The sequence below is a fragment of the Gymnoscopelus microlampas genome, assembly GCF_963454915.1.
Source record: "Gymnoscopelus microlampas genome assembly, chromosome: 21".
NCBI lineage: Eukaryota > Metazoa > Chordata > Actinopteri > Myctophiformes > Myctophidae > Gymnoscopelus > Gymnoscopelus microlampas.
In genome coordinates this window covers 7,912,258-7,936,036 of record NC_139958.1, presented here as the reverse complement: position 1 = coordinate 7,936,036, position 23,779 = coordinate 7,912,258, and the positions used below count along the sequence as shown (strand labels likewise).

Here is a 23,779-nt window from a genome sequence, read left to right as displayed (position 1 = left end):
TTAAGTCAATTAATCGATTAAACACTTAAGCCCTCTTTCATAGTTTAACGTAAAATGGTGTTGTGTAAAAATAGCCGATTTTACAAGCTAACAAGCTTGTAAAATCTGCTATTTTCACTACTGGTATTTTGGAAAGTTCTGATTTTTTTTAATAGCTTTTCACCTGTAATGACATGCCCAGAATATGGATCATTAATAGATTATTTCATAAAACTATCGATTGCCGATTATGTTTATAATCAATTAAATCGATTAGTTTGATTAAAAATCACACGTTTGTTTGCGTTGGAGCATGATTTCATTAATGTTCAATTGTAAAAAAAAAAAAACTAAAACAAATAAAACGTTCAGCTCACTTAGACAGACATACTGTACAGACAAATACATCAGAAAGAGGTACTGTATACCAAACAAGTTTTAAAAGTCTTTAAGACATTTTCTCTCTTCTTTTTTTGGTCTTTTCCTTTTTATAACTTGCAATATTTCTTTCTTTTTTTTCTCATTTGTGCATCAATGACACTACGGTGAAAAGCACTGTGGTATCTGCCCTTAAGAAACACACAACTTAACTGGATCCACTGAACCATCTGTAGCATCCTAATGTTGAACAGGAATAATGGCCCAATTTGTGCTCCGTAGAACGCTGGTGACACTTGATAAAATAGGAGATCTTCAAGCTCACAAAGCGTCGCACACGTGACGTGTTGTGAGCTTGTAGATTGACTATTTTCGGCGCTCTACACCGCCGCACGACGAAGTATAATTGGGGCACAAGAAGGCTGTAGGGTTGCCAACTATCTGAGATTCAAATATAAGCGACACCCAGCCAGGCGTCCCTAATAAGGAACAAGTGTAAACAATAAGGGACACGTCTTTTAGTTTCAGAATAAAGGGACGATTCCGTATTTCAAGGCGACTGTTGGCAACCCCAAAAGCTGACACCTTCAGAGGCTAAAGTAAACAAGCGTGACAAACCGTCCCCAGCTGTCCCTGGTACAGCTGCTTAGACAGTCACATTCCTGACCGGCGTGCCAGAGTCACTCTGTGTACTTTAAACATGTCACAGTTACTCTGTGTGCTCTGCGTATTTTAACAGTGACGTCCTCATAGATATACACAGGGTCAGGACAACTCGCCACTTAGTTAGTAACAACATACACACCCAAGGACAGCCTTATCACTTATGTTCCAAGTAGTGTTGTGTCTCAATAGTTTTGGGTTTGGGAACTTTGGGCCAAACTATTAAAGACAACTCAGCCTGGGACCTCGGTTGAGAATAACAGATCTACAAGATCTGTAGATCTACTATTTTCGGTGAATGTTATAGCCTCAGATTAGGGATGCTATAGGGTTCCAGTGGTTAAATAAGAAAGCGAAATGGAGATGTCTGGAAAACAAAAACGATCAACCACTGTATCAGGCTGGTGACACACTGCCCAGGCGTCATTCTTCCCCATGTCCTTCCATCCACACTCTAATAGCCCACTTAGTTTTCCGACCGTGATGCGTGCGCCGAAGATAACCAATTTTCAACCGAGAAATGGTTGAATATCAGCATTTTGGGGGGGGCGACGTGGTTGTATGATAACATATAAATTGGGCTTAACCTTCCCCACTCCCCAGACAGGGAAATTCTCTCTACCGTTTAAAAGAAGTTCACCTTCGGAGACTGAACTGTGCAAAAAATCCAGTCCAACTGAGATCCAATAAAGCACATTATCTGGCCATGCATGACACACTCTAAAAAAAAGACATTCACTTATATGAATGCAGGCATAGAAACAATAAATAGGATTGAAAAACAAAGTGATAATAATCGGTCACATAATTTAAGACTTTTAGAAAAGATATTGCAGCGAGTTTTAAAACCAAACAAATTCATTCTCAGCTTATAGAATAAGGTGACAATCTGTAAGACCACAGAGAGGTTCATGCCAATGGTACTGTCTGTCCCAATGAGTGGACCACGTGCTCCACGGGGTTCAGCAGCTGTTAGTTTATTTTAACAGAAGATGAGCTGATTCCACTTCAGCGTTTATCTTAAGAGCCCGATTTATACCCAGTTGCACGTTGCTGTTGCATGCCGTAAATAGCAGATCTGCAGGCTCAAAAACACGTCCCGGGTGGTCGTAGCACACAATTAAGTATACATCGGGCTTTAGTGTAATTGTCCTTTTGATGCATTCTCAAACCAAAGTGTGATTTGCACTGCTCACATGCACAGCAGGTGTAGTGGTCGGGGATGTAACATGAATTATGCAGACATGTGAGGACATGACCCATATAATAAATAGCGCTAGGGTTGTGGGCGGAATGGGGGGGGGGGGGGGGGGGGGGGGTTGACCATGCCTCTGCTTTTGATATCATTCGTTAATTTTTTTTAATGGCCGGTGGGTCAAATACATGCGTTTCCTTTTGGGAAGTCTGATAGTTTGATATTAATGTTTGATAATATGACAGTTTAACAATTTGATTAAAACCACATTAAGCCAATAAAGAAAAAAATGTGTTAATGTTTTACAGTAAAACATTGTAGATTGGCAAATGTCGCTATTTTTGTTTGGTTTTGTTTGTGAGGACATGACCCCAGCAGCGCTGCAACCCTAAACACACCACTCTCACCTTTCCCTCAGCCGCTGCTGTCCTTCAAAACCTACCGGCATATAAACCATCAAAGCCCTCTGAAGATGAGCAACCAACCTTCCATGTCTGAAAGAAGTACAATATCAGAAGCATTGCCCGACAATATTTTTTTCCCCTGCTCCTTATCTTTGTGCTGGTTGCAAGAGAACCCATCCCAAATGAAAGAAAAGAAAAAAAGTACGACTAATGTCTCGGTTAAAAAAGAACAATAGGCAGCATTGGACATAGAGCTGATGAGCTTATAAGCCTGATATATACTTTAGTTGCACACTGGTGTTGCCTGCGGGTAAATAGCAGATATACAAGCTCACAACGCGTCACATTCGTGACGCGTTGTGAGCCTGTAGATCTGCTATTTACTGAGCACGAACACCGGCATGCAACTAAGTATAAATCCAGGCTTATTAGTCGAAGGACAGAGACATTCTTTGAGAGACACACATAATGGGTATTTGGGGGGGCTTGGTTTGGAGGACAGAGAGGGGAGATGTTGCTCCTTCATTGTGCCATATGTTTCAGTCAGCGAGCGTCCTGACATGTTTTGTCTGTGTCTGTTCTTTATCTGGTTGACGTCCGGGACCTTTTCCTCCCTCCTCGAATCCCTCAAGTCCTTCATGCTGTACTCTCTACTCTCTACAGTCTATGAGCACAGGGTCACCGGCTTTTTTTCTTTTTTTTTTTGTATATCCCCGGCCCGGGGGAGAAGAACATCCATCCATACACGATCCTTACACGTCCTTGGAATTATTTTGTGAAAAAAAGGACGCAAGATGTGTGCGTGCACGGCGGATTTGTTTTGGAGTTCTCACTGTATGTGGTGCTATGAAGAAAAGAAATAAAACGTTGCTGTCGGGTGGGAACCTTATATGTCCAAAAAGTGTTACTTTTCAGGAAAGGGGGGGGGGGGGGGGTGGAGGGGGAGAGCCTGTGTTCCAGTGGGTCCAATGTAGTTATTATTTAGTCACAATACTCTACATTGGTTCAATGTTTATAAAATCCACAGACTTGATTACTTTTTTCTTTCATTGTTTTTCCAGAAATAGCACAAAAACTAAAATTGCTTATCTACAAGCTTGTAGATCTGCTATTTTTGCAACTTTTGTGTGACGCTGAAGTGTGACAAAGTAGGACATTAATTAACAAAAAAGAAGAAAGCATGATATGTTGAAATATGGAGATACAAGGTTTCTGCCCGACAGCGACCATATGGCAATAATATTACACTATAGCCTGAAATCTGTGTCCCATTCAACGAGCAGCAGTTGTTTTGGTATGTTCACATGAACTATGTTCCCGCTTCCCTTTGAGAAACATGAGATGACATCATTCCAGCTACGGGTCCTCTCAGGAACAATGATTTGCTTCATATGTGTGTGTGTGACTGTTTGCAACATCCAAGTGAGCGCAGGTGTCTGTACATCAATATTTAGTTCTCTTTCTGCTGGATGAAAAGTACATATTTGTGTAATTATGATTGCACTGGAGGTTCAGAGTGTGATTCTTCACAGTTAGAATCCAGTGGATGATGCAACACGGGGAAATCTGAGGAAAAGAAAAGAGAGAAAAACACATCCATTAAATGAGCTCATGGGATGTGTCTTGTCTTCCACCTAAAACATAAAAAAAAAGACAAAAATGCTGCACAATTTACTGCTCCGACCAACGCTGGGTTACTGGACGATGTTTCAAGCCTAATAATGGCTCTTCATCAGTCACCTGCCAAAGGTGACTGATGGGAAGAGAGCCATTCGGTTGCCAAGAGGTGGTGCATATTCTCCTCGCAGGATTTACAGCTAAACATAATATTCCTCTAAAACATATATCTCCTATACTGGGCTAAAATAATTTTTTTTGTGTGAACATCATCTACGTACACTTTTTTTTCTCCACCCATGATTTCTCGTTGGATTCAATTCCTGCAAAGAATTTCCTTTTGACCTTTCGGATTTTGAGGCTTTCGTTTAATTTAACTTTAAACCGCGGATGGTTTATGAGCTTGGCGGCCATGCAATATGAGCCCCTCGTGTCCATGTTTGGAGAAATACTCCACTATCCATATGAGCCTATAGCTGTGTCCATGATGGAGAAACACTTCAACTAAACTCCATGAGTCCTGTGTGTTCATGATAAAGAAATACTCTACTACTCCATATCTCTGTCGGGTGGAAACCTCATATATCCGAAACTGTCTTCTCAGGATTCAAATTCAAAAACAGCAAAAGTGGCAGATCGATAACCTCGAAACGCGTCGCTTAGTGCCACGTTTGTGACGCTGTAGTATGATCAAGTAGGCCGTTAATTTACGAAAAAACACAAAAAGTTAGATTATGGAGATCGATATGAGACCTGTGTCCATGATGGAGAAATACTCCAGTAAACTCCACATCTTCCTCTGTGGCCCTGCAGGGTTGGTTTGATGTGGCTGTTGTGGCTAGAGGACTTATAGTCACTGTCAGGGTGGAAAGCTTGTATGTCCCAAACGTGTTACCTTTCAGGAGATGGAAAGGAATAGCAAGTAGCTATATAATCACGGATCTACAAGCTCACAATGCGTAGAGATGCGACGCGTTGTGAGCTTGTATAGATCGGCTATTTTTGCTACTTTTGTGCGACACTCTTGTACCAGAAGTAGGGCATTAATTTCCAAAAACAAAGCATAAGTTGAAATTGAGGAGATACTAGGTTTCTGCCCAATAGCTACAACATGCATAATGGCTTATGAGTCAACTCCAAATATCCCCTCTGTGTATGAGGTCAACTCTGACTACCCGAAGAGACATTTGCCTTGAAGGCAAATGACTGGTTAATGATCAAACGTACCCCACGGATGTAGTGAGAAATAATGTATACACTTTCTCATGCACAAAGTTATAACGCTTCAATCTGGAACTTATTTTAATGAATGCAATGTTATTTTAATAACCACTTGAACCCCAGCATCATGCCTATTCTTGGGGGAACATTCTGCAAAAAATTACAGACCCCTGGGGGGTCATCAGTGTTATAGGTTTTAAGACATATGACTCGGCACTCTCATACGCTAGGTTGGTCTAAGACTGAATCACATGCGCGCGCGCACGCACGCACGCACGCACGCACGCACACACACACACACACACACACACACACACACACACACACACACACACACACACACACACACACACACACACACACACACACACACACACACACACACACACACACACTGGCTGTTGTGGCTGGGGGACATATATGCATGATGGGTTATGACTTATGAGTCAGCTCCAGATATCATGCACACACACATGTGCACACACATGCATGCAATTCTTCCACCCTGGCTTTAAATGACCTCCAGAGCCTTTGTTTAACTTGTGAATCTCCTGTATGCCATTCTCCCAGCTCTCTATGAATCATTTAACATCATCACCTTGCATGCCATCTGGCCTGGCAGTGACCTGCTGTCTACACTGGACTTATGATGAACCCAGGTCCTGGGGCTCAACCCTCCTGAGGCTGATAAGGTTACTTCCTTTCTGAGTGAAGTATTTAAATTACCTTTTTTTCTTGTATAGGTCTTGTAAAGGGTAACCGTCCTATATTAAAATTGGCTAATGAGCGGTGCGGGCCTGCCGGCCAACCACCCAGTCACCTCTCAGTCTTATGACTGAGACGTGACTGGGTGGTCGGCCGGCAGGCCCGGTTATACCATAATAGAGGCCGGCCAGAGGCCTGCCACTATGACTCAGACATAACCCTGTCACATGCCCATTTATGGGCATATACTGATGACATCAAGGACCTCCATATATGGGCACAAATGGGACAATGACTGACATATACAGAGATCTCCATATATGGGCACAAAAGGGGGAATGCCCATATATAGGCATATACTGATGACATCAAGGATCTCCATATATGGGCACAAAGGGGACAAGGACTTACATATACAGAGATCTCCATATATGGGCACAAAAGGGGGAATGCCCATATATGGGCATATACTGATGACATCAGGGATCTCCATATATGGGGACAAGGACTGACAGATACAGAGATCTCCATCGGCGGTGCGACATAGGTGCGAGGGCTGCTTAGCGGCCCGAACTTTAGATGTGAGGGCCGCGTATCGGCCCGAACCTCTAGTATTTACAAAATTCCAAATCGGGACCCGTAATCACTTAAATGCGAACATCGCAAATATACAAGCTTAGGGGCTGCGAGCTTTCAGATGGGTGGGCCATGAACGCTTTTGAGGTTTTCAAGAGGTGAAACTGAGCCACACATTGAAGTGTGAAAACACCACCCTCCTCCCTCGGAGTACAACATTCCTTCCTCTTCCTGTTCTCTCACACCTTCTGTCTGTTCTGTGAAGCAGGCCTGGTTGCCATGAACATCCCTGAACACTGTGGCTGCTTTGGCTTCTTTAGAGTTACCGTTAACTAAGGCCATCAATGCAAACTCCCTCCCAGTGATGAGTCACTGAGAACACAGCAATTCATAAGTCAGACAGGATTTCATCCTGCAGTAATGGAGCAAGCAAGTGGAGCTGCTCTGATCTTTAGCGTTATCAGTCGGGAGACTGTACCATGTACCATGCTGGTTAATGTTGTTGCATGCTTTAGAAATGTAACGCCACGCTTGCGTTGCGTTACGATTTTTCTGATGACACTTTCACGAAACTATCACTAAACCTAACCCTAACCTCACAAATATATACCTAAACCTAACCCTAACCTCCCAAAAATATGCCTAAACCAAACCTTAATCCTAACTCTACCCTCACAAAAACTATGTGGAGAGAGAAAAAACAATTGTAACCATAGTGAGATTTGTTCACGGGAGGATGCAGTGACTAGTCAAGCGTTGCTACCAGGTAAAGCCACCGAAGCAGTTGTCCAAACTTTCGATTCGAGTACTATTTGAAGCTCCAATGCGTGCCTTTTAGTTTTTGTGTCCTATAGTGACGCATCAGGGAGTGAAAATGACGGAGCGGCAATAACTGTGAGAATGTGTTGGCGTGGAGTATATTTCAGGCTTTAATGAGGCAGCATGATGTATGGCCTGCAGTGTGCGGGATCATCATCATCACGTTTGCCAACTGACTGCCCATGTTCCACATCTGTCTGGCCTGCTTACTGTCACAGGAGGAGGGCAGGGGAAAGCTACAAGGCTGGGGACATTTTTATCAGCATCAGGGTTGCTACAGGGGACATTGTATCTGCATCAGGGTTGCTTAGGCTGGAGACATTGTATCTGCATCAGGGTTGCTTAGACTGGGGACATTGTATCTGCATCAGGGTTGCTTAGACTGGGGACATTGTATCTGCATCAGGGTTGCTTAGGCTGGGGACATTGTATCTGCATCAGGGTTGCTTAGGCTGGGGACGTTGTATCTGCATCAGGGTTGCTTAGACTGGGGACATTGTATCTGCATCAGGGTTGCTTAGGCTGGGGACATTGTATCTGCATCAGGGTTGCTTAGACTGGGGACATTGTATCTGCATCAGGGTTGCTTAGGCTGGGGACATTGTATCAGCAGGGTTGCTAAGGCTAGGGACATCACTTATACCATGACCAGACGTCCCGGTTTGTGTGGGTGTCCCGAGTCCCGACACATATCTCTAAAACACTAAAATGTCCCGGTTTTGCAATGTTCATTACCAAATTGTCCCGGTTTTTCACTTTTCACCGCAGTTAAAATAATAACGCTTGTTTTGAGAGCTTACATATGTGTATCACGTTCTCTTCTGTTGAAAGGTGCAGTCAGTGTGCTATTAAGCGCTAAATAATTGTCCCCCATCCTGATGAAAACGGCAGGTGAAAATACATTTTGTATAGCTCTTTTTTAAATGGGATTCAATAGATTATGGCAGTGGTTCTCAAACTTTTTCATGTCAAGGACCCCCAAATTGACACTTATTAGCCCGCGGACCCCCATTTCAAAAGATATGCCAGGGACCCCCATAAGAGAAGATTTTTTACGGCTCTAGCAGTGATTCTCAACCATTTTAATTTCAAGGACCCCCAGTTTGACATGCATTAGGGCTACAGACCCCCATTTAATGGCATTTCTATCAGTTGGACTGCAATTTATATTGTAAAATCAATGTCAATTTAACTCTGAGAGTGTACAAATGGACCCAAATGGACCCGGTTGTACAAATGGACCCAAATGGACCCGTTAGGGTCCATTTGGTTCCATTTGTACACTCTCAGAGTTGCAGATCCATGAGGGTACATTTGGTGCCTAATCTATCATTTAGCTGGGGACCCCCTGGAACTCCCTCAAGGACCCCTGGGGGTCCCCGGACCCCACTTTGAGAACCAATGCACTACAGGACAGCAGTGGTTAGGGTCAGTCTCTCTGGATACCTCCCTCTGACAGCATCTCATCAACATGACACAGAGTGGATTAGCCTTATATACCACCATGCTGGAAGTCAGCATGAAGCATGGAGCTTGTCTAATTGACACACCCACCAGGAACAATACAAGTATTCTATTCTGTGTCCTTCAGCCTGACTACCCCCCCACTTCATACTGTAAGTCATTTAACCTCTCTTTGTGTCCAACGACCCCCCTACCCCCATCCTTCACTCTCTCTCTCTCTCACACACACACACACACACACACACACACACACACACACACACACACACACACACACACACACACACACACACACACACACACACACACACACACACACACACACACACACACACACACACCCGCACACTCTGATGGAGCCATATGCTGTATAATTTGGTTCTTTGCATATTCATAGTCTTAAACAAAACATGGAGATACCATAGAAGAGGTTTTATCTTTTCTTATATAATGTATCCTCCTCCTCCTCCTCCTCCTCCTCTCCCATTTCTCCTGTCCTCCTCAGAGTCCCACAGGAAGAATAGTATCCTTGTTATGACAGTCAGATGTAGAATATAATCCTCCACTGAATAACAGCACTTTATAGAGGGGAATGTGGGGTGATACAAGAATTGTGGCTGTGCTATTATAGTATAGTATGTCGTCGCTGTTCGGGGTGGAAACTTCATATATTTCCAAAACATAATGTTCCAAATCCTTTGCAGGATTCAAATTCCAAAATAGCAAAAAATCCACAAGCTGAAAACGCGTTGCATATTTAACCCGTTAAGCCCTGAAGAAGCATCTGTGTCACCTTTTGATTTGAGCTAAAAAGCATTATTTTACACTTTGGCTATTCAAAAAATAGCAGATCTACTATGAGCTTGTAGATCTGCTATTTTTGAAAAATCGTGAAAATGTGTGCAAATCTTTTAATATATATTGTTTTAAAGCGAAAAACTTTAACTCAAATCTTTGCTTCCGGTGGTCCCTGGAACATATATTTTTAGATGGGGGTCCGCGGCCAAATACATGTCATTTTGGGGGTCCTTGACAAGGACCACTGATATTATGTTTCTTTTTTTCAAAAAACTGTTGAATCCCCCAGAAGCATAGATTTGAGTTACAAATGTTCGCTTTTGTAACTCAAATCTCAAGATTTGCAAAAAAATAAAGATTTTTCAAAAATAGCAGATCTACAAGCTCATAGCGCGGCACTCGGTGCCGCGCTATGAGCTTGTAGATCTGCTATTTTTGAATAGCCAAAGTGTAAAATTATGCTTTTTAGCTCAAATGAAAGAGTGACACAGAGGCGTTCCAGGTCTTAATGGGTTAATCAATTACACAATTATATGTGCTGTTGTTCACATAGGCCTATTATATTGGGTCTAAGAACCTGTAAACAACATCATGGAAAATAGAAAGACAAACAAAGGAATTAAAAACAGACAGACAGAGAGACAGACACTGTCTGGTTTGTATTAGAAGCTATTGTGCATGGCTGCCTAAATCATCCCGTCACCAGAACCAAGATGTGTCATTCTAAGAACTATACTCCCTTTTCACTGAAGCTCAACAACAATATTCACATGCAGTCATGGTTTTATTTTTATTTTCTATCAAAACACACATTCAACACTCCCGGACATTGCCGTGTAGCAAAGCAGGCTTTCTCCATCCATCCATGATCCATCCATCCATCCATCCATCCATCCATCCATCCATCCATCCATACATACATACATACATCCATACATACTGTACAGTGGTGTAAAGTAACTAGGTTACTAGGTAATTAGAAAGTACTGTACTTAAGTACAATTTTGAGGTATTTTGACTTCATTGGAGTATTTCCAATGTTCAGTACTTTTACTCCACTACATCTCAGAGGCAAATATTATTCCACTACAATTATTTGAAAACTTTTAGTTACTAGTTACTTTGTAGATTTTGATTATTATTACAAAACATACATTTACCACTTCAGCCCTACATTTCGGCTATTTGAAAGTAGCCGATCTACAAGCGCACAATGCGTCGCGATTGTGCGCTTGTAGATCTTCTATTTTCAAAAGATTTTTAGACATTTTTATTCATTTGAAAACTTGTGAAATGGGACATTCTGCATAATGGGTACTTTCCACTTTTGGTACTTTAAGTACATTTTGATACCAATACTAATGTACTTTTACTCAAGTAAATGTTGAATTCCGGACTTTTACTTGTAACAGAGTATTTCTATATTGCAGTATTGATACTTTAACTTAAGTAACAAATGTGAGTACTTTTTTCCACCACTGAACATACATACCTCCTGGAAGAGGAGTGGACGAGAGGGGAAAGAGGGGACAAGACGCAGTGAAGCCTCAGGCCGGGAGGTGCTTCCAGGTGCTGACGAAGGCCGTGGGGATGAGGGAGTAGGGAACGGTGGTGATGCTGTTCCAGGCGTCCAGCGTGGGGTCGTAGCAGTCCAGAGTCTTACAGCGCTGCGTGCCAAAGTACCCGCCCACCACGTACAGTTTGTTGCCGGACGCCACCGCCTGGCAGCTCATGCGCTTGGCGGTCACGTCGCCCACCTTAGTCCACTGGTAGCTGTCGCTGCTGAACTTGTAGGCCGAGCACGCCGAGAACTCCGTGTCGCCGCCCATCACGAAGATCTGGTTGCCCAGCACGGCGGCGGCCGTGTAGCGCCAGGGCTGCGGGCAGGAGGCGGGCACGGTCCAGCGGTTCTCCGTGGGGTCGTAGCACTGCACCTTGGGCAGCTTGTCGTGCGTGACGCTGGTGCCGCCGAAGGCGAAGAGCTTGCTCTTGACGCTGACGACGGCCGCGTTGCTCACGCCCTCCCTCAGCGGCGCCACCATGGTCCACTTGTTGAGCGCCGGGTCGAACTGCTCCACCTGTTTCACAGCGGTTGATAGTTATACACAAAGTACATTTACTTGAGTACTGAACTTTTAACAATTGTACTCCACTACATTTCTTGGAATGGAAAAAAGTACGTTATGAATTCACTACTTAAGCCCTATTTCAAATAATGCGCATTGCAACTATTTTCACTTTTATTTATATTATATCAATTGTATTACAGCAATACATTGATGTTTAACAGAAAATGTACTTTGTAATGTGTACTTTTGGATACTTTTGGTATTTCTAAAAGCATGAACTTTTGAATACTTAAGTATCTTTTTAAACCAAGTAGTCCAGAACTTCAACTCAAATACAAATTTCGACAGAGCAACTTTCCCTTGTAGTTTGAGTAACTTTTGACCAGGAGACTCTGCTATACTTTGACTCATGTACTGGGGGTTACTTGGGAATTACTTTGTCCACCAACTGACCTGTTTAAGAGACACAGAGGGAGAGGCCGGGAGGCATCCGGTGGCCGCGGTGTGACCTCCCACCACGTAGAGGCAGTGCTTCAACTCGGCCGAACCGTGGCCGAACCGGGCGATGAGCATGGGCGCCGCCTTGGACCACTCCTCCTGGACGGTGTCGTACACCCACACGTCTTTGGACACGCCGTTCTCCGAGCCCCGCCCGCCGGTGATGTAGACCTTGCAGCCGATGGCGCAGGCGCTGAACTCCTTCCTGGGGCTGGGGATGTCCGCCTTGGGGATGATCTCTTTGGCCTTCTGGTCCACCAGGTACAGCTTGTCGCACATGAAGGTCTGCCCGCCCAGCAGGAAGAGGGCGTGGCTGGTCTTCCGGGGCCGCGCGCAGAGGCTGTTGACCACGCCGTCGTTCTGCAGGATCTTCAGCTTGCAGCGGATGGCCTCGTCCACCAGCTCTTTGCTCTTGGCCTGCGCGTTGATCAGCTCCTCGGTGGAGACGTTCTCCATGAGGAAGATGGCCGGCAGCAGCGCCAGCCGGACCGTCCTCAGCAGCTCCGACAGGTGACAGTGTCTCCTCTCCAGGTCGTAGTTCACCCAGTTGAGGGCGGCCTCGTACACCAGCCTCTCGTCCTCCGTCTCCAGCTCCTCGTGGGACAGCAGCTGCACCACCATGTCCTTGGGCAGCTGGAGGAAGTCCTCCGTCTTGCAGATGGCGGGGAAGTTGCCGAGGCACATGCCCCACGAGAGCTCCGACAGCTTGGTGCACTGGTGGGCGTCGGAGAGCAGCAGCATGCCCAGGCAGTTGGACGGGTGGAGGTTGCGCTCCAGGAACTCGGCGCACGCGTCCCGGATGTCCTGGAACTCCAGCATGTCGCCGGCCTCCAGCAGGGACTCGGCGTTCTCCTCGTTGATGACCACGCGCGACGAGTAGGCGTAGTCCAGCAGCAGCTCCAAGACCTATGGGAACAACCAAATAGACTTATATAGACAGCCCTTCGTGCCGGTAGCTATGAAGATGTAGGCTATATGAGGCACATGTTGGTCGCTCATCTCGCTCAGCGAACGAATTGCTCGGAAACAAGCAGTCCAGTACGGTATGCTTCTGTGTGTTCTCTTGTACTTTTACGTCTTTGCACTATGCTAAGCACTCTGAGGCTGTATAATGTTGTATTGTGTTAGTTTCATACCTTGTATACAGTATATGCAATGGAGTGACTGACTATCGTAAACGATACTGACAATATCGCCGGGACAGTTTGTTTATTTTTGGACCACAATTCTTATATACTGTAAGTCGATTATAAGATGACCCAATGTTATTTTCCATAGAGATATTACTTCCGTGGCCCAGGGGATGAGCAAGTGACGTCAGGACTTCTGTACTCTATAAAGGTCTTATTCTTATATCTTACCTCCGGGTGGATGGAGTCGCGGAAGTCCACCTCGCTGGCCTGGCTCTCCCGCAGTCCGCCGCTGAACATGGCCTCGAAGTAGCGGCTGCATGCGGCCAGCACGGCGCGGTGGCAGGGGAAGGAGCGGGCGCCGGCGTGCAGCAGCACGTCGGTGAACAGCCGCTGCTGCCGCAGCGAGTTGAGGTGCATGAGGACGCTGTCCGCGTACGACGACTTGTGGAACAGGTAGATGTTCATGGAGCCGGTGCTGGCGCGGGACTTGCGGTTCTCGTGGACGCAGACGGACATTTTCATTGAATCCTGAGAAAAAAGAGAAAAAAACATGTTTTAAATGTATTCTAGATCAGTGGTTCGCAAACCTTTTCAAGTCAATGACCCCCCGATTTGATAGGTATTTGACCACGGACCCCCCCATCTGAAAAGGTTTCGTGCCAGGGAGAGAAGATTTGTATAAAACATTTTTTTTAATTATTTTATTAAGTGACGACATAGCCAACATATAAACGGATAAAGTGTGATAGATATTTTGTCTACTATTGATGACTTAAAGGTGGTGTAGTGATATTGTTCTAGAAATCATTGCTATAGAATGTTTGTACAGTAACAGGGCTCCCGTCTCTCCAGCTCTTAAATAGAAAATACATTTTCAGGTCTGGATACCAATTTCATCCAGTGGGAGAGAGAAGCCATACGGCTGTTTTAACCAAACAATATCACTTACAGCACCTTTAATAGTTTATAGTGTAATTTAACGTGGTGGAATTCCAAGAGCAACCATGCATTTGTCATGTATATTTGATCTATTTCATCTACATGTTTGCAGATAAAGTAGGTGGAGTCGAGAAACCTAATACAGTACTGTATTATGTTTCTCCACACTGATATTGTTTTTCTTAAGTCTTACAAACCACAAAACCATTTTGTCTGGTTCAAGATAAGCATCCTTTACCCAACCTTTTCCTTGCCAGGTCAGGTTCCTGCCAAAGCGGCTCATGGTGAAGAACTGGTTTCAACCGCTATTCCGGCAACTGTTGACTAATAGAATTATGTTGTTTACAACATAACCAGATATCGAGCCTGCATAGTTAATGTTTCTTTTTCTTATTTATTTTTTTCATAAAAACAAATCAAAGAAGTTTAAAATCAAAATAGTAACTGAAAAATGAATGGTCTTCAAACGCATTAGAAGGACAATGTCAGGCACCAGAACCTGGACGTGCGTTTAAATTGAGTTTGAAAAATGAATATCGAAATATTGAATCAAAACTGTCCGAGTGCACACAGAAGCCAGAGTGGACGTAATTAAATAGTCAAATGAAATTCCCCTTTAAGTGGTTAAAGAGGTTCCAAGATGTAATTCTCCCCAGCTTTATGAATTTGAATTCAGAGGAAGCAAATTGAGAGCTTTAATCTTTGTACCAATTTCATTATCTAAACATGTCCAAACAACAGGTGCGAGAAAAGGAAACAATAGGCATGATTTGGGTCACACCGTACGAGCAACAAGCATCAAGGACTGCTTCCCCTGATGAGTCATAGCATACCAATAAGTAACTCATTGTCAAGCAATGATGGGAAAATACAAAGAATGTTCTTCTTTGGTATGCTGAACACCACAACAAGAGGACGTGGTGACATGTGACTCCTTCGGTGTTGTCAGTTGTCATTAATCACTTTCAAACTGGCATCCTATTCAGGTCAGGTCATTATAGGTGAAATATTATTTTATATTCGTGTAAATATGCATTTTTATTCTTTTGTAACAACTTTTCTGTTTTCACTCTGCACTACATATCTTCGCTGAAAATAGCTGATCCACAAGCTCATGACGTGTCGCAATGCGACGTGTCGTGAGCTTGTAGATCTGCTATTTTCGGCTAAAGTGTTGCCCAGGATATGGATGCTGGGGGGTTTAAGTGACAGACAGTGTCTGTCTGGATCTTCCTGTGATCTTCCTCCTAACCTTTGAGTGAAGCAGGTGCTATATAAGCTCATAGAGAACCATTGAGGGAATCGATAGCTTAAAGCTGCTAAACAAGCCAACATTTGGAGCTGTGAAGGTCAAGAAGATTAATTGTCAGGGTGCACTGCTAGGTTACCTGATGTGTGCGTCAATCTCTTAATCACTGGCTTCTGTCTGGAAACCTGTGTTGTATGTGTTGTCTCTTTCTCTCTCTCTCTCTCTCTCTCTCTCTCTCTCTCTCTCTGTCCACGGCTTAATGTCTCTCTATATCATCCTATCTAATTAGGGCAGTATGTGTGTGCATTTCATGAAGATATGGAAATATGGAATACTCTGCCATTACATCTACTGGAGCTGTTTCCCCACAAATTCAAGAAAGATCTGACATCGCTTCTCTTAACCACCACTATACTTTCCATATATGGTCTGCCTAATTAACCTGGGTCTATTCAATATTTTCCCCAGAGGTTTCGTTTTTTTGTGCCTTTTGTTGTTGCGATATGCTTTGGTTGTTTATTTTCTTTGGTGTATTATCCATATCGTGGGGCATTAATTTACAACAAAACATAAAAAGTTAAAATATGGAGATACAAGGTAGGCTATTCTGCCTGACAGCGACGATATAGAATATATTAAGATGAATTAATCTAAAATAGACAGCAGCACAGTACTCGTCTTCTCCACTACCCCGCTGAGAACAAATGTATCCGTCTCTAAAGATGACAAGACTGCCTCTAAAGAGACCGGAAAAAAGTCCACACTCACATTATATCAAAGTCCTTTTCACTCTCCCTCACACACACACACACACACACACACACACACACACACACACACACACACACACACACACACACACACACACACACACACACACACACACACACACACACACACACACACACACACACACACACACACACACACACACACACACAGAAAATGCACAGAATTTGTCAGGGTCCCTACAGTATACTCATTTTGAGTGGAGATGTCTCTTCCCATTCTGACTCACATGTCTCACATTCATCCACCCTACTTCCAGACACATCAGGAACCTCATCCACTAGAGCTGGCTGGGCAATTAACTGAAAATATATCCAAACCCACATTTACAACCAATAAATACTTACTTTTTTTAAGTGAGCTTCCATCACTGTGATGACCACTGTTGTTTTCAAATAGCACCGCTCACTTCACACTGGGTGTTATTTATTTTTAATAATCGACTCATTTGATAAGTCTGATTAACCACTATTAGTATATTCAAAGGCATTATACAAAAAGTAGCTAAAATAACCGATCTACAATGCTTCACTTTGCTACTACGCTGTGACCTTGTAGATCTATTGTCACCGTACGAGTACACCCCATGGACATGACGCCAGCTTGTCACATCATGTGCAAGTATACCCCATGGACATGACGCTAGTATGTCGCAGGGCCTTAACTACGCTGCCTGCCAAGCAGGGAAGATTTTTTTATAGTCTATGATATGACCAGGTCAGGGAAGGGGGAATCGAACCCTAACCTCCCAATCTCAGGGCGGACACTCTAACCACAAGGCCACTGTGCTGGTTATCCAGCTTTCTGTCTCTTTGGCTTTACTGTCACTCGACCTGTATCCTCTCTCTTCTCATGGAATTTTACAAAACGATGCAGCGTGCACTAGTACAATAATTTCACCCACTGGTTTTATACCCGTAAACCTGTGATGTGAAAAATGAAACTGATTCCGCTTGTGTGTGGACACCGTTGGGTTGCTCATACCTCTTTAACATCCTTAATCTTTTTTTTTACTTAAGAAATGTAACTCTTTGTGTCATGTATGCTTTGGATTAATGTAAGCTTCTTTGTTTTTCTCACCGCTGTCACAGTGATTTCATTTCTTTAACGGAACAACCTGTTGTTGACACAAACGTGGCTGAATGCCAAATGAAGTCAAGTGATCCAGATACACAGTCATGATGCCGGTGAGGTATGCAGACTAACTGCTCCAACCTGTACGCAGGCCTTCCCCCAATATCATAATGACTTCTAGCTTGGCTTATAACCACACGATCCTTATAGCGTCCCTTTTCTAGGCATTATCATAATAGCCAAACCTTCGAGTTTCGAGCGAAGAGATTTTGTGTAGAGGGGGAAAAGGGAGGGGGCCTAGTATATAGATCCCCCGGTCAACGAAGTATAGGGTTTAACAGTAGAAGATATTGACATATGTCTTGTTGACTAAACCCCATGGGGGGACCCCGCTCAACGGACTTGTATCACAGTTAGACAGACAGATATATAAACCTTTAGTGATCCCCGGGAAGGTACAGATACAGAGTAAGAAAGGTGCTGTGAGATAGTCAATCATCATATCTATGTTATCATATAACATCACGAAAAGCGCCGCTGAACAAACGTATACGACAGTGGCCATACACCCTACACAATAGCATGCATTATGCAAAATACACTGTACAGAATACACACCGTCCCGGTGTTATACAGTAATAATTAGACCAAGTGGTCAGCCTTGAGCGCACGGGAGGAGCAGTTAGGGGTTAATCATTTATAATCATATATTCCTCTCATTTGCAGCATCTGCAATTTGGGAGTTTGTTTAAGAGGAACTAAAGGAGTGTTCTGTTCTGCCGGTGCTGAACATATTGAAATCCTCAAGAGCCAAGAGGTGAAAACAATGGAAAACTGTTGAACAAATTTGTGTTTTTAATTCGCCTAACATGCAACTATCTTTAAACAAATGATGAACATTTTCCACAAGATTCTGCGGTGCACGTTTTGCCGGGTTAGTCTCATGGGACGTTATGTATGCAAAAGAGGACTCAAATGAGTCCTCTAACCCTAACCGTGACCCTATTGCAAACACCAGACAGTCGACAGAAAAGTATGTCAATATCCTTTACTGTTAAACACTATTGACTTGACTCCTCTGCCACGCAGTTTCCGCTCTCAAGGGTGCCTTTGGGCAGACAGTTTGCTGTTTACCTGCATTACCTATTCTCTGCTGTGTCAGCCTAGCGATTTTGAATACTACCGTTCTTAACTAGCTGCATAGTCTTTGTACTGGGCGGTATACTGTTATGATTTGGGCAGCCATAGCTGAATAGGTAGAGAGAGGCCGCCCGGGGGGAACAGAAGGTCACTGGTTCGAGCCCCGGAAATGTGTCAAGACGAGATGTCCCTGAGCAAGACACTTAACGACTTAAACCTCAGCATCCGTGTTCTGTTGGCTGAGAATCACCGGTGAAGACTGTGTTGGTGCTAGTTCAATTCAACTTCTAAAGTGCTGAGTGGTCCACTTCAACCAAACAGGGACCACCACCACCACCACCACCATCACCACCATCACCCCTTGGGGATGAGGGAGGTTGAAATTCATCTTGTGGTGGTGCAAGTATCAGTAGCAGGGTTGGATTTGCTGTGGGGGATGGGGGGCGGGGGGGGGGGGGGGTTAAATCCATTGCCACTGCTTTTGTTATACCTCCTCTTGTCATTCATTTTGAGGGCCGGTGAGGAATGTTTTAGTCCCCTGCTTCTGGCCAGTGAGTAAATGGCGTGAACGAACGCTAGTCAGCAAACAACGGGGTAAAAATGGTCATGTACGTTAAGTAAGCCTTTACTGAGCCATGTGGCCCAAAGGGGAGGAGCCTATCTATCTCCTGTTTCTGTAGCTTGAGGCGGCTTGATGTACATGTACATCCTCCCAGCCATGATGTAGGGCAGTGGTTCTCAAACTTTTTCATGTCAAGGACCCCCAAATTGACACTTATTAGCCCGCGGACCCCCATTTCAAAAGGTAAGCCAGGGTCCCCCATAAGAGAAGATTTTTACGGCTCTAGCAGTGATTCTCAACCATTTTAATTTCAAGGACCCCCAGTTTGACATGCATTAGGCTGCGGACCCCCATTTAATGGCATCTCTATCTCTGGGACCCCAATTTATATTGTAAAATCAATGTTAATTTAACTCTGAGAGTGTACAAATGGAACCAAATGGACCCGTTAGAGTCCATTTGGTTCCATTTGTATGCTTTCAGAGTTACAGACCCATAAGGGTCCATTTGGTTCCTATCCATCATTTAGCTGGGGACCCCCTGGAACCCCCTCAAGGACCCCTGGGGGTCCCCGGACCCCACTTTGAGAACCAATGATGTAGGCTACAAGTACATCCCCCTGGACATGGCGCTAGTACAGTATGTCACAGGGACTTATACCCCCAATCCAACCCTTGATGCTGAGTGCCAAGCAGGGCAGCATGCATGCGGACCCATTTTCATAGTCTTTGGAATCGAACCCGGATCTCAGGGCAGACAGTCTAACCACCAGACTATTATGTATGTAGTGCTAATTTACTGCTAATGTAGTGCTAATTTAAGCTCACAACGCGCCACTGTGAGCCGCATTGTATGCTTGTAGATTGGCATTTTGTGTGTGTGTGCGTGCGTGCGTGCGTGCGTACGTACGTGTGAGAGACACTGACTCATACGACGATGTAGGGCATTAATTTACGAAAAACGTGAAAAGTTGAATTATGGAGATACGAGGTTTCTGCCCGACAAGGTCGTTACATACCGTAGCGTTATGTGAACAAGTATTCATCTGTAGAGCATCTATCAAAACAAGCAGATCGTTGCCGTCGGGGCAGAAAGCTCTTATCTCCGTATTCTAAATGTTTTCTTAACCCATTAAGACCTGGAACTGTGCCATTTTTAGATTTGAGCTAAAAAGCATTATTTTACACTTTGGGCTATTCAAAAATACAGATATACAAGCTCATAGCGCGGCACCGAGTGCCGCGCTATGAGCTTGTAGATCTGCTATTTTTGAAAAATCGTGAAAATGTGTGCAAATCTTTGAATATATATATTTTTAAAGCGAACATTTTTAACTCAAATCTTTGCTTCTGGGGGGTCCCTGGAACAACATATTTTGATGAGGGTCGGCGGCGAAATACATATCATTTTGGGGGTCCTTGACATGAAAAGGATTGAACACCACTGATATAGAAACATAAGTTTTTCAGAAAACTGTTGAGATTTAGGAGACATGTAGAATCGGCTTCAGGTCTTAACGTCCTACTTGACCATGCTACAGCGTCACACAAGAGCAGCAGATCTGCAAACTTGAAACGCGGCGTGAAGCGACGCGTTTTGAGCTTGTAGATCTGCTACTTTTGCTATTTTTGAACTTGAGTCCTGTAAAGTAACAGTTTTGGACACATGAGGTTTCCACCCGACAGAGACAAGATCTAATCTCAGTCAGTGTAAGTGTGTGGGTGGACAGTCAGTAGTCGTGCTGCAGATGAGCAAACAGCTAAATCCTGAGTGATACTTTAACTCTACAAAGTGTTAAAATTAACCTTTAACCCATTAAGACCGGGAACGCATCTGTGTCATTTTAGATTTGAGCTATAGCCATTATTCTATACTTTGGCTATTCAAAAATAGTAGATCTACAAGCTCATAGTGCGTCACAGAGTGCCTCGCTATGAGTTTGTAACTCAAATCTTTGATTCTGGAAGTCCCTGGAAGAACATATTGAGATGGGGGTCTGAATCCTAACAGTTTTTTGAAAAAAACTATGTTTGCTGTATCAGTGGTTCGCAAACTTTTTCATGTAAAGGACCCCCAAAATGATATGTATTTGGCCGCGGACCCCCATCTCAAAATATTTTGTATAGGACCCCCAGAAGCAAAGATTTGAGTTACAAATGTTCGCTTTAAAGAATTCATGTTCAAAGATTTGCAGTATTTCAGTATTGAGCATTAGAATGTTGCAGGCTTAATTAAATGCACTATTTATGATATAATATAATACCTGCCCATTTGATATCCTCAATGATAAATTCTGCACTCATATACTGTTCAGAAAATCCAAGAGCAAAAGGTGTCAATCCATACAGAACCATGCAGATCTACAAGCTCACAATTTGTGAGCTTGTTTTTCAAATGCTCCTTATAAGCTAGTCTTTTTAATCACCAACATTTTGACAGTGGGTTGCCTTCTTTGTCACGACCTTGATGAAAACAACCCACTGAGGTATATGTGTGTGTGTGTGTGTGTGTGTGTGTGTGTGTGTGTGTGTGTGTGTGTGTGTGTGTGTGTGTGTGTGTGTGTGTGTGTGTGTGTGTGTGTGTGTGTGTGTGTGTGTGTGTGTGTGTGTGTGTGTGGTATTTCTCAGTGCTTTCCATGCTGCATAGACCGTAGCTTACTATAAGCAACTCCTAGACTGGATACATTTCAGTACATTTTCATTTGCCATCTGCTTTGTCTGGGGGGAGAAAAAGGAGGGTATCCATCCAAACTGAATGAATCCTTCTCGTTTGCCACATGATACATGCGTTGTGTCTCAAAACAGCTGTCACCATCTCTTGTTTAGTTTCAGTTAATGGCATTTTCAAACCGAAGCCATGTCACTAAAAGATGTCTTGATCAAATTAGGAGCATTAATGACACATCAGACAGGCAGCGAGGTCTGGAGGGCACACCTGATGCCCCGGGCTGGCCATTTAAAACTGAGCAGCCATCAAACCTCCACCATGCTGCCAGAACAGAAGACATGCAGCTCTGTATAAACAAACATTGCAGCAAGGAGAGTGTCTGTCTTGCATTAATATATTATAAAACAAAGAACACAAAGGCGTTGGTTGAATGTAGGCTATACTGTCAAATGAAACAAAGATGAAGATAGGTGGGAGTGGGACATAGCCCAATCAGTCAGGCTATTCATCGCAATTATGTGTGTCTGAGTCTGACACCCATTTGTCCACCAATTATATCAAAATTGATCTAATCAATGGTTATGGTAGTAATAATAAATAATAAGTTTTAGGCTAGACTACCCCAGATATGTACATAAACACAGCCTGGCTATTATTGATCATGTTCTTCTACACTCCCCTCCCTGATCATCATTGATTCGTGATCAGAAATAAATTAGCCTATATTATAGGGGAAGGAAAACCCCCGCTTTAGCAGCTATATTACAGGCTGTAGGCTATCATCATTATTAGTAATAACATAGTTATAATAACATGATACCATTATAATAACATCTATTACAGGCTCAGCCTGTATAGACGTTTTTCATTTTATTATAACTATGTTATTACTGATAATGATGACAGCCTACAGCCATCATTATCAGTAATAACATAGTTACAGTGTAATAACATAGTTATAACAACATGGCACTACAGTTACAGTGTAATAACATAGTTATAACAACATAGCATTACGGTTATCATTCCATGTTGTCCATGATACATACCTCTTTGGGTGAAAGTAGGAGTTCAATTCTGCCCGCTTTATCCCTGGAACATGAACATGCCTCGGTCTGCGAGAGATGAGCCGCCACGATGTGACCGTTGGTTCCAGTGGAAACCTCCTCCTCTGTGCGTTATGGGAATAGAAACCAAACGAAGTCCTCCTCGGTTTAAATTCCGATCGATACTAACCAGAGAGAAATATTCAGTGGAGAAAAAAAAGAAAAGATGGATCTACTCTTTCTCATACAACAGATCTAGGCTGGATATTGAGTATATTCTTCATTAGATAGATAATCCACCACGGCTGTGTATGCGATCTCCACAACGTTCCACAGACATCTGCTACTGCTGTGGTGTGTGACTGTGTGACTGTGTGTGTATGTGTGTGAGACGCTCCCCCCTGCCTGCCTGCCTACTAACCACTCTTCCCTAGAATTTAATGGGAGAGGAGGGGGAGGACCATCACCTCTCTCTCTGGGATGAAGTGGGAGGGTAGCCTACTACATCAGTGGTTCTCAACCTGTGGGTCGGGACCCCCAGGGAGGTCCCCACATGATTTTTTTTTTGGGGGGGGCGGGAGGGGGTCCCCATGGTTTTCATTCAGGTTTCCCCCCAAATTAATGTAGGTATTATTTGGGAGCGGACCCCCATCTGAAAATATTTTGTGCCAGGGACCCCCATACAAGATTTGTAAAAATGTTAAGATACAATAATAATAAAATAAAAGATATTTATCAAGATCAAGAAAATATCAGATCTACAAGCGCACAAAGCATTGCAATGCGACAGAAAA

General features: G+C 43.6%; 1 protein-coding gene across 1 annotated transcript; it reads right to left on the bottom strand.

The window, feature by feature from the left end:
* Positions 1–2,442: 2,442 nt before the first annotated feature.
* enc1 (ectodermal-neural cortex 1) lies at positions 2,443–23,368 on the bottom strand. The gene is made up of 5 exons (XM_084047725.1): positions 22,989–23,368; positions 13,748–14,047; positions 12,342–13,292; positions 11,312–11,897; positions 2,443–4,185 (listed from the first exon to the last, which is right to left on the bottom strand). The coding sequence occupies exons 2-4, from the start codon at positions 14,039–14,041 to the stop codon at positions 11,367–11,369; spliced, it is 1,776 nt and encodes a 591-aa protein (XP_083903851.1). The 5' UTR covers positions 14,042–14,047; positions 22,989–23,368; the 3' UTR covers positions 2,443–4,185; positions 11,312–11,366.
* Positions 23,369–23,779: the final 411 nt, after the last annotated feature.